The sequence below is a fragment of the Amphiura filiformis genome, chromosome 4 (assembly GCF_039555335.1).
Source record: "Amphiura filiformis chromosome 4, Afil_fr2py, whole genome shotgun sequence".
Classification (NCBI taxonomy): domain Eukaryota; kingdom Metazoa; phylum Echinodermata; class Ophiuroidea; order Amphilepidida; family Amphiuridae; genus Amphiura; species Amphiura filiformis.
The window spans coordinates 948,090-962,739 of NC_092631.1; the positions used below are offsets into that span (position 1 = coordinate 948,090).

The 14,650-nt window shown below is 35.3% G+C and overlaps 1 protein-coding gene across 1 annotated transcript in view; it reads right to left on the reverse strand.

Moving 5' to 3' along the window:
• The window catches only part of LOC140150452 (SRC kinase signaling inhibitor 1-like), a 569,935-nt gene that overhangs the window by 84,497 nt on the left and 470,788 nt on the right, over positions 1 to 14,650 (reverse strand). Inside the window, exon 5 of the mRNA XM_072172468.1 lies at positions 5,710 to 5,908. Within this exon, the coding sequence (XP_072028569.1) occupies positions 5,710 to 5,908 (199 nt within the window). The remainder of the gene's footprint in view (positions 1 to 5,709; positions 5,909 to 14,650) is intronic.

Here is a 14,650-nt window from a genome sequence, read left to right on the forward strand (position 1 = left end):
AATATCCAAAGTAGAGGCCAATTTGTGTAAAAGCCTGCTGGATTTCAAAATGTTCTAGTTTTCAGCAGTGGCAGTGTAACAGGGGGTAAATACCCCCCCCCCAGTCAGAACTTTTGCCTTCCCAGTAAAAATCCAAAATTACAGAAAATTAATGTCCAACTTTTGTGGCAATTTTACAAACAATTTGTTGATTTTGCCCCCCCTGAAATTCATTTTGCTTCCAATGCCCCCCCCACCTGAAAAAAAAATTCCTGGTGCCACCACTGGTTTTCAGCTGGATTTCAACAGAAAACACCAAAAAAAATCCACCTTGATCGGCCATGATTATTGAACTGAAATTGAGATGGCAGTATCACCTCCACAGGGTGTGTAGATTTCAAATAGAACAGCTCATTGGAAAATTGTAACCAACTGCCTTAAGGAAGATAATATTAACCACATTTGATATTTTACATTTTTTTGTATAACACTGACAAAATTTAATGAATTTTTCACTTGACTTCCCTGATTCTTACATTCCATGTTACAGAGTTTAGAACAACATTTATTTTCATCACATTTGACATGAAATCGACCTGGTTTTGACGGAAATTGGGCAAATCATAGCCTCAAAAAGGAGTCTCTATCGTGAGCGTTATTACACATAGACTGCAATATTTCATGTATATTGAGAGATTTATTCGAGTCAGAATAGGGTTAAAAAGCTACTATTATTAGTTTGTATTTTTTCTTGCTCATTTCCATTTATTTAGACATGCTTCAAGAGGTATACATTCAATTTAAATCAACCATAATTCTTTGCTGTTCTGTCAAAACCTCGTAACTCCAATAGCTGCTATGTATTAAATATGTGCAATATAATATCCCGGTGGGTTCAGTTTGTATTTAAAGGTAGGACATATGACCGTTCCAGGATTTGAAAATGACCCCTATTTCACGGGGAATCGAGGACATTTGCAGCAATTTTACCCTCTATTTTGCATGAAATCAAGGAAAATTTGCCCCAAAACCCCCCATATTTTTATCAATTTGAGGACGCATTTTCATTTCACCCCCTTATCACGAGGAATCAAGGACATTTTTCTGACATAAATACCCCTATTTTTACCATTTCAAGGACGCTTTTGAATTTTCCCCTATTTCACAGGGAAATGAGGACAATAACGAAAACTGTAGCAGTAAAAGCGGACGAAAGTCCTAGAAATACACCCTATTTTTCATTTCCAAGGACAATTTTGCTCCAAAACACCCCTAATTTGGACAATCAGAAACAATTTTGTCCTCGAAATTTCCATGGACATTACTTGAAAAGTACCCCTAATTGGAACCATCATGCGTACACATTGTCAGTGAAGACTGAACCCACCGGGTATAATATATTGTATTGTACATATTTAACACATAGCAGCTATTGGAGTTATGTGGTTTTGCCAGAGCAGCGACACATTGTGTAACCCTTCGTATGACAAGACATAGGTGAGTAATTACCTCCGAACAGGTGTTTTAAAGATGGAGGAGGTTTGAAGTGAATATTATCAGGTGGTTACTGTAGAATTTATCAGTTTGTTACATTAATTGCAGTTCATGGAGGAGTAAGGTTTACCTCAGGTTCTCAGTTGGCTTCCTTGCCCTTAATCTTTCAATTCTGCATTAACCCTAACCCAACTAGGACTCACTAAAGCTCACTATTAAAACCACTCTGCGTGCATGGATTCCACGGGACTTGATGACTTAATCAGACCAAGTCATATATACCCAGGGAATCGTTGGCGGGCCAACGTCACCTGTGTAGCTACATGCGGGGGATCTTCTGCGTGGCATGCGAGGGGTCCGAGGTTGAATCCTGGGGTGCCACGTGACTTTTTCTTCTTCATCTTCTCTCCTTTTCGTTCCTTCTTCCCTTCCGATAGCCAAAAACCACGGGTAGGGTTAGGGTTAACAGTATACATGGTATATACCAAGGTTTCCCTATGTCTTAGAGCTCTCAAGTTTTACACAAATTGAGATTATGTTGCTCCTTTTGTCAGCAACTCTATAATTAAGGAATAGGGATTTTTTTCTTCACACACATATGGTCATTGGCAAAAGTTCATTGACCATGCATTTGAGGGCCCATCATTGGTCTCTTAAAAGAGAGCATGTTGGGATATTCTCATCCCCCATCTACCAGTCAGAATTAATAGGTAAATTTTCACGGGAAAATTTTCTGGACATGTGACACCCATGGGCGCAGACATATTAGCATTATGGAATGTGACCCCGAGCACAGCGGGTGTTCTTCCAATGTATTTGAATAGGAAGAATTCCTACTTTGATGCAAAATAAGTTACTTGTCGCAAGTTAATAATATTATGGTAAGAGTTTCCGTAGATAAATATTTTTTTCCGTAGATAGATATTTTTGAAATTACGTTTTGATGATATTGTGAAGAAATTAAGATAACATAATATTTAATAAATTTGCAATGCACAAATTTCTATCAAAAATGCGTTCAAAAATACTATTCCAATTCAAAATTACTAAGACTTGAATAGCGAGGTCACCGCCGGGGGTCAGAGATCAGGCTCGAGGTTACACTCACATTGATACGCATTGGTCACATGTCCAGAAAGTTTTCCCGTGAAAATTTACCTATTAATCTTGACTGTCTACTTCTGCCTGCCCCCATCAGAATGAAAATTAAGACACAAATGTTTACATTTACACCCTCCTCACCCCCCCCATTTCATTTTGTCACCCTCATCAAAAATCCAGGTGCCACAACTGGACAGGGGTAGCATTGACGACCCCTTCAAGAGAACCTTCTGGTGAAATTGGGATAGAAACAAATACATTAATGCTAAATCAGCTTATTTTGGATACCACTTTCCATCCAACCATACAGGTCAAGTTTCTCCCTGACTAGGCTTTTCCTACCTTAGAATGGCCAGACTGGTTCTGCACCTGCCTCGACAGGACTGCCAATGGCTTCATTATAACAACTTTATTGAGGATTCACTTGGGCTGGGATCCTGATCATTGTTTTCTATAGCCATTCTGCCATGTGTATTTAATGGCCTCACACATGGTTGGTTGGAATACTTACTAGACCCCTTAACTACCTCCAAACCCCATCCTTCCTCTATAATTGTTTATTTAGACTTGTCTTCTGTATCTTGTCTTTTGTTTTGACTTTAAACATACTGAACTGATAGATAAACTATAAATGAGGCAAAATGACAAAATAGGTCACAAATTGACTAATACTTGCAACATATCTATGCCAACAAAAGAGCAATAATGTTGTCAATACCTCATTTTAGCAGTTTAGCATGAACACTTTTTACTTTTACTACAGTGCTCCAACCATGCAAAATAGGCCAGCATTGAATAATACTGTGCCAACAAAAGAGAAATAACATCTGCAATACCTCATTTTAGGACAAACACTTTTACTTCAAAAGCGGTTTATTTTCCGTAGTTGTTTCTGAGTTAATTTTTAACAAAAGACATACTAAACCTAACACACTAATATAAAATAAGCTAATGAGAAAAAAGGCCAAGCATTGACGAATACTTCCACAAATCTGCGCCAACAAAAGAGGAATATAAATGTCTGCAATACCTCATTTTAGGATGAACACTTTTTACTTCAAAAAGGGTTTATATTCTGTATTGTTTTTTAGTTTGTTTTCAGCAAATGACATATTAAATTAGGCTAAATGACAAAATAGGTCAAGCAATGGCTAATTATGTGTCAACAAACGATGTATACATCTACAGTAGTAACCTCATTTTAGGATAAACCCTTTTACTTCAAAAAGTATACAAAAGCTCACTCTAGAATTCATGGAGAGGAGGCATTCAACAGAATATACAGGTTTGTATTTCTTTTCCCCTTCTGTATACCTACCTACCCACATGCCTCTCTCCCTCATAGTAAGTACTATTATGTCTATACATAAAATATGCACCGCCTTGACAGTTTCTGGGTTAAACTTTGCCACAACATTTTCTTGTAAATATTTCAGTAAGATATGCCAACATGCATACAGTTTCATCATTACCTAGATTTTTTTTTTTCAAATTCATTTCAGGCTTGAAGTTTAGAATATTTTAATGGTAGGATTGAGAGCAGATAATTCAAGTTGAAAGAGCTTTAGGTGAATAACCTTAGTGCATAAAAATGACTAAAAAAATAGAATTGTTTTTACAGAAAAAAACCAAAATGTGTTATAATTTTCATCTTCTATTACTTTTTGTATACAACATTCAAAATATCTGCCCCTCACAAGTAGAAATACAGTATATGCTTTGCTAATTGATAGCATATACTGTCTCTTACTCTGCATCAAACTGGTTCAAAACATTTTCTTTCAAATCAAAGCAGAGTATCTGCTATGTTTCTTATATCGATTAAAAAAAACACATACAGACCAATCGCCAGCATCAGCAGCTAATGAGGGTCAATACCGTACTGACTTGAGTCTAGTCCCACCCCGTTTTTGAGTGAACATTTTTCAAAATTGGGGGGTGGGACTATACTCAAATTTCAAAAACAAAACAAAAAAAACATTTTTTTTTTTTTTAAAGTTATTTATTTTTTCAGCTTTGGAGTGTCCCTGGACCTAGACCTAAATGCTAGGATCATTCATGGCTGATTTTTAAAAAAAATTGAATTTTGCATGAAGTTTTGTGTTTTTAATATGAAAATTGATACTTTGTTTTCATGTCATACTCTATTAATGATAACAAAATGCATTCAAATTCAATGCATTTTGATATCATTAACAGAGTATGACATGAAAACAAAGTATCAATTTTCACAAATTTGGGGGTGGGGCTTTACTCGAAGGTGGGACTATACTCGCGTCAGTACGGTAATTCCAAGAGAACTGCTAGATGTACATACCGCATATTTTTATGGTGTTACTCTGTGCTCTGCTGACAATGATATGAAATTTGTGGAATGGAACAAAAATGGGGAAAAGAAGAGGGATAGGAAGTACGAAAACACAGGCCAAATTGAACAGAATCAATGCAGGAAGGAAAACGTTACTCCCGTGCATGTAATAACACATTCAGTTGCCATCGCGGTGAAACTGTGTCCCGCATTCCGTAATGACGTGCCGCACGCTTGCCGCAATTCGAGAGGAAATTCCACACACAAAGCTAAAAGAATAAACTAAATGGTCTTGCCCTTTCATGTTAAATAGGGTATGATGGGTTGACAACATGGGATTACTAATTCCCTCGTTGAATGGATGCTCTTTTGCCGAGATGAAGGACATGACTAGAATAAGAGGTGAAAGGTGAAGTATATGATGGGTTGAGGCTCTAGTTTTTAATTCAAATGGTCTTACATTATTGTGAAGTTACTTACTCATCTCATTAGATAGCACGAGTTTAATTATAATCAACCATGTGTATAGCATCAATTCAGGGCACTTATTGGGGCATCGGTGATTAAAGGAATGAATAGAGTACAAAACAGTACAATCCAAGTGTTTGGGGATTTTATGGGGATTTCTACAAAATATCTATTGGCTCCTAAATAACACACAGAATTGAAAAGAGAGTGTCTCTTTTCTTGACTGTTTCTCTCTCCTGCATCATCTGTCTGTCCCAGCTGTCTGTCTGTCTTTGTCTTTATCATATGTCTGTTATTCTCTATTTGTCTGTCTGTTTGTCTGCATGTATCTTCCTCATCTTTATGTCTCACTCACTCACCTTAAATATTCCAATTCGTAAAATATTTCAGTCACTGGATCCCGTATATATATTTTCCTTTCTGGTGCTTCTAACATATTCATAGTTAGCTTGCGTGCAAAAGCTCGCACAAAGAGCGCCCTCACTGTATCAATACCAGTCACTTCATTGGGCATCAATGCTCTTTTTGTTTCATTCATATACTGCAAATAGATCAGACCTGGAGAAGACAAAGAACAGAAATAAAATTTTACATTAATGAAAAACAACAAATTTGCTTGGAATTGTACAAAATGTAAGAGGACAGATTCTTCTTATGATTGCTGGAAATCCAGACTTTCAAAGTGTCTAAATATGAAAAAAAATCCAGCAACAAATAGTTCAAAATAAAAAAATTAAATTTGAGGGACTTATTTCCACAATTCTTTATATATTTGATTGCATTTCCAATCTTTTTCCACTAGCATAACATCGGCAACTGAAATTCCAGTTGTTTTCAGGAAGCAAACCTGGAAATCCAGACATTTCTTGTATCAAAATTTATTCCGCTACAGGGGTGTGCACTTATTTTCTGGAATAGCCCAAAAATATCCACCGATGATTGGATCTGAAAACAGGCCACATGGATAGCACCACTATGAAGAAATGACAGTGTAAATGTTTAATGAGATTTGATGCGTGTAATTATTTCGTCAATTCACAAATCTCTGTTATTACATTATTCATTTAGCACTGATAGTATTGTAATCGCCTGATTAGTAATAATCCCACTACGTTGTTGAATTCGGCATAGATGACATGGCCTACTTTCTGATCAATGCCTTGTGTATATTGTATAACGGGAAATTTTTGAAGGTGATTAATTTTTGCACTTTTTGTGGTCGAACAGGCAGATGCAAATTTTGTAATCCTGCTAATATTTTTATTAACCATAGTACTTAATGTGAGTATATTTGGAACTGCGAATTAAACACCTACTGAAACATCCAGAATTTTTAACATCGTGAAAAATTTACCCAGTGAAAATATCCTACTAAACAGTACATGTTGGGATTGAACACAGATTTCCTCAATGCACGTTCTTACAACACTTTTTTTTCCTTTTTTTCCTGTTTTAGGATGTGAATTTACTTTGCTGGATAAGCAGTAGAACATTACATGTCAAATTCAATTTGCATGATGGTAACAGGACCGCTATACAAATGTACAAAGTATACACAAGTAAAATACAAGAATTGACTACGATGTCATTGCAATGCCAAAATTTAAGCATTGACACATTTCACAATTAAGCAATTTAATTGGCACTATCATGCGTGATTTGAGAGAAACTTTGGCCCTCACTCAATAAAATTTCAAACTTTTAATAATGAAAATGGTATCTTTTAAAGCTTAAATACAACTGGCAACTTGTTCCCTATTTTGTGGAAGCTAGTCACAAACACAATCCTCAGTAACAAGTTCATCAATTGCATACAAGCTTGCATGAACTGTGCCTTAATCTCATTGCCTGGTCAATTTCAAACATTAAATGCAAGTATATGGATCACCGCCTATTGCATATTATTTTTATCAGAGATGAGATCACAATCAACAGTAACAAGTTCAACAATTTCATACAAGCTTGCATGAACTGTGCCTCAATCTCATCCCCTGGTCAATTTCAAACATTAAATGTGTGTACGGGTCACCGCCAAATAGATATTATTTTTATCCGAGACGAAAGCTCATAAATCACTCTAGTTTATGAACTAAACAATTTGAGAATATCATAAACTTAGCTTCCTAAACAATGTAAATGCCATCTGTCTATCCTGTCGCATGAATCAACCGATTTTGCTCCTTCAAAATGTCAATACTAAAACTCTCTTACGTGAACTAGATCCTGACAGGGTCTGATCATGTTCTTAAAATAATAGTCAGGTTTGTCATTTTAACTTGGTAAATACGGAATTAAACGTCCCAAGTATTGAGTTTCGACGTCTGACATTTTGCAAAATGTGCAACTCAAAGTATATAGTATACCAGACACAGCATTAATGCAATTTATTGGGTGCATTTAAAAACCAGCCTTCAGACGACATCTCACTGATATGCAGACTTCATTTATCCATCTAAAATTCATAAAAAATTGTTTAACAATTTACTGATTTAATCGTCTCAATGTCCCTAACAGCATTAAAAGCAACTGATATGTCTAATATACAATATTTTTTTCTGAATATGATATTTTCTTGTTTCGCGCATCAAGGCTATACAGAATGTGTGAATATGTGTGAACAAACAAGCGTCCGGTGCTAAAAATAGTCCATTTATCGCCGTCCCGCCAATTCGCCGAGGGATAAGACGTATAAATGGGCTATTCCATTTAAAATCCACACTACCCCTGTGGAAGATTTTGGAAATATTTTCCACAGGTGGAGTATGAATTTCAAATGGAATGAACACATGAGCAGCTCCATTTGAATTTCATACACCCTCTGAGAAAGATTCAACCTGAATCTTCATCAGAGGGAGGGTGTGTTTCAAATGGAGCAGCGAATGTGTTCATTCCATTTGCAATTCATACTCCTCTTGTAAAAGATATTTCCAAAATCTTCCACAGGGGTAGTGTGGATTTTAAATGGAATAGCCCAATTGTCCTGTCGAGTCTAGACTAGGGACACATTAGAAAACTCACAGTATCCGTCTATTAAATCTGAAGGCTGGGTGTGATTCGTCCCTCATGAGAGTGATAAGCCGACACATTATGGCCCTTTTGAATCCCATTTCAGCGTCTTCTTTAACCGTTCTAGTCTAGATTTGAAAAGAATGTAACCTATACATGCAAGCTTCTATTGGATTTTCTTACTAATTGTATTGATATATCACCGGATATTTGAAAGCCTTTTTTATTACTTTCTTTATTTTTTCCATTAAAATTTTCACATGGTAAACCTGTTAAGTAAGGTGACCTTGAAGATGTAAATGCGAAAAATGAATACACTTTAATGAAAAGACCTTCAAAATCATTGTAAAGCTTGTTGAATACGCAAAATTATTCTTTGCAAGTATGATGATTTTATTGTAAGATCGCATTATGGATAAAACATTTTTCTACATTAAATCATCAAGCAGTTCACAATATCAATGTGTATCGTATATCTTTTCAGTTCTTTTCAAATCTATAATGACCAGACTTAAACTTCTCATTGTAGACAACAGGTATTTAATAGGCTCACAAAAATTGGAGAATAGAAGACTCCTTAAATCTATTTTAGGATGAAATTTAGGGGTGCTAGGATGAAATTTAGGGGTGCTAGGATGAAATTTAGGGGTCCTAGGGGCCATTTTTGGAGGTCCAAGTTGTAATCCAGATGTTTGCTGCACATTTCTGAATTCAGAAGGTGTAACAGATTATTATCCATAAAAAAATATATATTTTTATAGAATCTGAGGCAGACTTACAAACTTTGTTAATTTGGGGGAATGTGAAAAATGATTGAGGTAGTATTCATGCTCCAAAAATTACAAGAACCCAACTGAACCCCAAGATTCCATCAAATTAAAAGAAAATGCATTTTTGTGGTTTTTTTTCCTGATTAGAAATGCATCTACAAGTAGGTGGCCCAAAGAATACAGGAAATAACACCTGCATTAGGGGGGAAATTTGCTGCCAGACCAACATTGGTGTTAAAACCATGCATACGCCAAATGTGTTACTTCCGTATTATCTTTGTATACTAGTTGGAAAATGACATTCAACTTACTGTCCCCTCAGCCACCCACATCTTTCAAACTTGGGAGACTATTATGTGACACGATCTGGTCCATGGAGGCATTTTTTGAAAATTGAGTAGTGTGATGTCTATTTTCTTACATATTTTGTTGTTTTTTACTCCACAAAATTTGCCACCTTTGGCCTCCGTGGACCAGAATGTGTCACATATTATGTAGAAATGGTGATGGTGTTGTTCAAATTAATATTGCAAGCGAGAGTGGAAACATTGTTAGCCACTTTATGCTTTGGAGGGCAACGTTTTCAACCATGATTGTGGTTTAGATGGAATTTTTTTTTTTAAATCACTGACCATTCTGGATTTAAGCCCAGGACCTTCCATTTACCTGTCTGATGCTCACTTTTTATTCGTAAACTAGTTTCTCTAGCAAATTAACTTAGATGAAATAATATCTAGTTCATCTCTGAAGCATTGCCTGCATATACAGAACCAACATATCAACTGCTCAGCCAGAAGTGGGTAAGTGCAATAGCTGCCCTGTGACTAGTTGGCAATTTACACACAGTATATTGTACTCATCACATGGCAGCTACACATGGCAGCTATTGCACTTACCCACTTCTGGCACTGAGCAGTCGATATACTCATGGCTAATTACACATAATGCATGGACTATATCATGGGATGTAAGTAGACTGGTGGCCACTTAGCACAAATAACTAAAGGCATTTCTGGGAATATCTCTGTATAGGGAAAGAGAATTTGTATAAATGGCATTTTATTTCCTTTCTATTTTTATCATCTCTTTCTCTCGATGTCCACATAAGCCTTTTCCTCGTCATACATTACACTTTGAGTTTGCTCACTGTTTATTTATATTTGCCACCATCCTTTGTGTTATACAAGCACTTGGCATTACTTTAAAAGTGGTTATATCCATGTGAAGATTTTTTTTTTTGCTTTATAACAATTTCAAAGTTTTCTGTATTAACAAAACAAAATCCTATTCTATGGGCCTGACCATCCCATATTTTGCATTTTGGGGATTCATTTTGTTTTAGCTATATGAATTTAAGAGTCGTAATTTTTTATGCTGAAGTGGATTTATAAGGATAATAGGCGGTACCAACAGAAAAAATACAACAATTTTATGTATAATTCACAATTTTTAATCATTTTGGTATAATTCTCCCTTTTTTTCTGTCACCCTGGGTAAAACATAGTCTTATTGTTAACCACATTTTTTTTTCACCAACGCCTTCCGTCTACCGACGGCCTTACATGAACTGACGGCCATGACGCTGGGGGCTACGCCACTGCATTTAGCCTTAAACATGAAGTGCAAAAGGTAAACATTTTATCTTTATTCCTCAATTTGACCTTATCCTCTCATCTTTTTTTTCTTAATTGTACACAAAGCTTCTAACTAACAACAAGCAATAGACCGGAATTTCATTTGAATCATATCACTGGTTGAAGTACTTCATTAATACCAATATAAGTAGCCGATAGTAACTTCATGAATACCAATATAAGCAGTAGATAGTTACTTCATCAATACCAATATCAGCAGTAGATAGCTACTTCATCAACTACCATATCAGCAGTAGATACCTACTTCATCAATACTCATATCAGCTGAATATAGCTACTTCATCAATACCAATATCAGCAGTAGATAGCTACTTCATCAACGCCCATATCAGCAGAAGATAGCTACTTCATCAATACCCATATCAGCAGTAGACACTTAATTCATCAATACCCATATCAGCAGTAGGTAGCTACTTCATCAATACCCACAGCAGTAGATAGCTACTTCATCAATACCTGCTATCAGGAGTACTTCATTAATACTAATGTTAGCAGCCGATAGTTACTTCATCAATACCAATGTCAACAGTAGATAGTTACTTCATCAACACCCATATCAGTAGTAAATAGTTACTTCATCAACACCCATATCAGCAGTAGATGGCTACTTAAAACCAATATCAGCAGTAGATAGCTATTTCACCAATGCCTATATCAGCACTAGATGACTACTTCATCAACACCCATATGAGCAGCAGATAGCTACTCCATCAACATCCCTATCAGTAGTTGATAACTACTTCGTCAATACCAATACCAGGGTTTGATTGCTACTTCATCAATACCCATATCAGCAGTAAATAGTTACTTCATCAACACCCATATCAGCAGTAGATAATACCTGCTCAGTGCTACCTTAAGGGTATATTATAAAATGTTTATACTAGAATTAGTCAGTTATGTTCAAAAACAAAATCAAAAGGAAACATTTCAAAACAATTGCCAATCAATCATTCAATCAATTAAACCCTGAGAGCAAACATTGCACTGCAAGTAAAAATAAATACAAACCGTAATGTATTTATTTTGTAAGTCAATACCTATCCATGTCCATTAACTAATTACTTCCATTGAGTGCATCTGATCATACAACTATTAAATAACCCATTACAGTTGTTCACCGTGTATTATTCTACATTATGTACGATAACCAAATAATCAATGAAAACGTGTAAGTAGTACACATGTTAATTATTTCATTAATGGATTCCAATAGTAGTTCATTAGGACTGATATACATGCCCTATAGCATTGAGATCAGAATGGTGTTATTGGTATTGATGAAGAAACAAAAGGCCAATAGCCTTTTTTTTTTTTTTTTTTATTGCGATATATACTGTGTTTTCTGTTTTTCTTAGTTCTTTATACAAGCCTGATGGTGAACCATTAAGGGTAGACGAGGTGTTGTTGGTCGAAGCAACCATAAAAATCGATTTTCAGTCTCTAGATCAATAAATTATTGGCAAATAACACATTGATGTTTTGCAAAAGTTTATTCTACAATCTATATAATTTGAAAACTTGCTTAATTTATTGTTGTTAATGAGTTATGTACATTTTACAAAAGTGTTGTTGTTTCAGCCCTCTTTACAACATAACTCAAGAACCACAGGACCTACAAAATTATTTATGAGATATTTGAATTCTTCTACACGCTCGCAAGGAAATGAGCAATGTAATTTTTGCCAAAGCTCATTACCATTCGCAAGGTGTTGTGAACTACCAAATCGCAACACTTTAAAATAGTGTATTACCTTAAGCTGTATATTGAATGCCTGTTGTGAAAGCATATTGTGCAATATTTTTGTACTTGACTGTGTTTTTCCTATCCAATGATTAGCTTTCGATATCTGTTCTTCTTCTCTGCATTTTGATGTTGCGGCACATTTTTGCTGACTGTTTTTGGTCCCGATACCAAAATGCACCAAAGGCTTAAAATTTGACAGTAAAAAGTAACATTTTGTGGAAAAGAAATACAAATCTATTTTTATGGAAAATTTACAATATGGCTTAAAATCTTGCTCCTCTATTTTCAACAACTTGCATTAAAACCTAAGCACTCTGCACTATAAAACAAGACCTAGCTGTACAGTGCAAACAGGCACACCTTACATAGCTTTAATGCAAATAATGTTAGCAATAATTATTGATGAAGTAAAGACAATTCTTGACACTTAATAAAGCTTAGTCTCATTATGTATCAATCACAACGTCTATAGACCTGTTACAAAAGACTTGGCAAAATCAGGCATAGAAATACTGCACAGAGCTAATTAAAATATGAATGTGATACTCTATCATTCAGAATGAGTCATAATTAACAAAACTCAACTATGATTCCATTCTTCTTTTCATTCTTGATAATATACACAATCTACAGTCAACATTAATAGGTAAATTTTCACGGGAAAATTTTCTGGACACGTGACCAATGCGTATCAATGTGAGTGTAACCTCGAGCCTGATCTCTGACCCCCGGCGGTGACCTCGCTATTCAAGTCTTAGTAATTTTGAATTGGAATAGTATTTTTGACCGCAATTTTGATAGAAATTTGTGCATTGCAAATTTATTGAATATTATGTTATCTTAACTTTTTCACAATATCATCAAAACGTAATTTCAAAAATATCTATCTACGGAAAAAAATATTTATCTACGGAAACTCTTACCATAACATTATTAACTTTAAGCATAAGTAACTTATTTTGCCTCAAAGGAAGAATTTTTTTTTCAAATACGGCGTTGGCCGAGAACACCTTTCCTGTGCTCGGGGTCACATTCCATAAGGCTAATATGTCTGCGCCCAAGGGAAGCACGTGTCCAGAAAATTTTCCCGTGAAAATTTACCTATTAATTCTGACTGAACATGTGGCATTCTTGCAGATGTCTGCAATAAATTATATCTAAGGCTTAGGCGATGCTTTACAGGAGGATGGATTTTCAAGTAGGATCGGAGGTTAACATGACCCTAAAAAATCACCAAAAGCTTGAAAATTTGGCATAAATCTTTTTGCAAACATATCTTGTACAATTTTGGCCCCAAAATGGCTGATTTTAAATGATTTTAGCAAAATGTAAAAAAAAAAATCCACAAAAGCAAAATTTGGGTCACTCGGATCTGTAAAACAGGGTTTTTTTCACGGCCTTAGAAACAAATTAACATAATGGCCAGGATTAGCTCGTTGATTTCAAATAGGGAGAGTGAGCAACTTGCAATAATTCTTATAGATAACCTATTTACCTAATGTTGTAATAATTTCATTCATCATTCATTCATTTATATAACTATGGCAACATCACAATTTGTGATAAAATATTTTTGTTCAAAATGGTTGTTGTATTATGTTAAAAAATAACACAATCCAAACTGCAGCACGTTTCATGATCTGCCATTCATAAAAGTTGTGCAAAGAATCTCTCCAATTTTGAAGGGACTTCACAGTTTTTTGTATATAAATTCTTTAAAAATAGCATCTTTTACACATATTTCACCAGAAGTGCAAAGAAAATATCCTTGAGCAAATTCAAGCTTATGAAGATGCTAGCGTATCTGTAATTGACACTGCTGTAAGGATGTTTAATTCAGTGTTTAGCATCTGTAGCATTACCATTGATACGGATAGTATTATTACGCATTTACACTCCGCTTGGGGCATGGATTATACGATAAAATCTCTTAATTGTATTGTTTCAAAATATCAATGGCTTGAAAAATGATACAAAAGTAGGCGACAAGGTGTGATTCCTGAATGAATAGCTATCAGTATTATGACCATTGATATGGGTGTACTGCTGTATCTTCATGGTCAATGGGCTATTCCATTTAAAATCCACACTAATCCTGTGGAAGATTTAGCTAAAGTCTGCC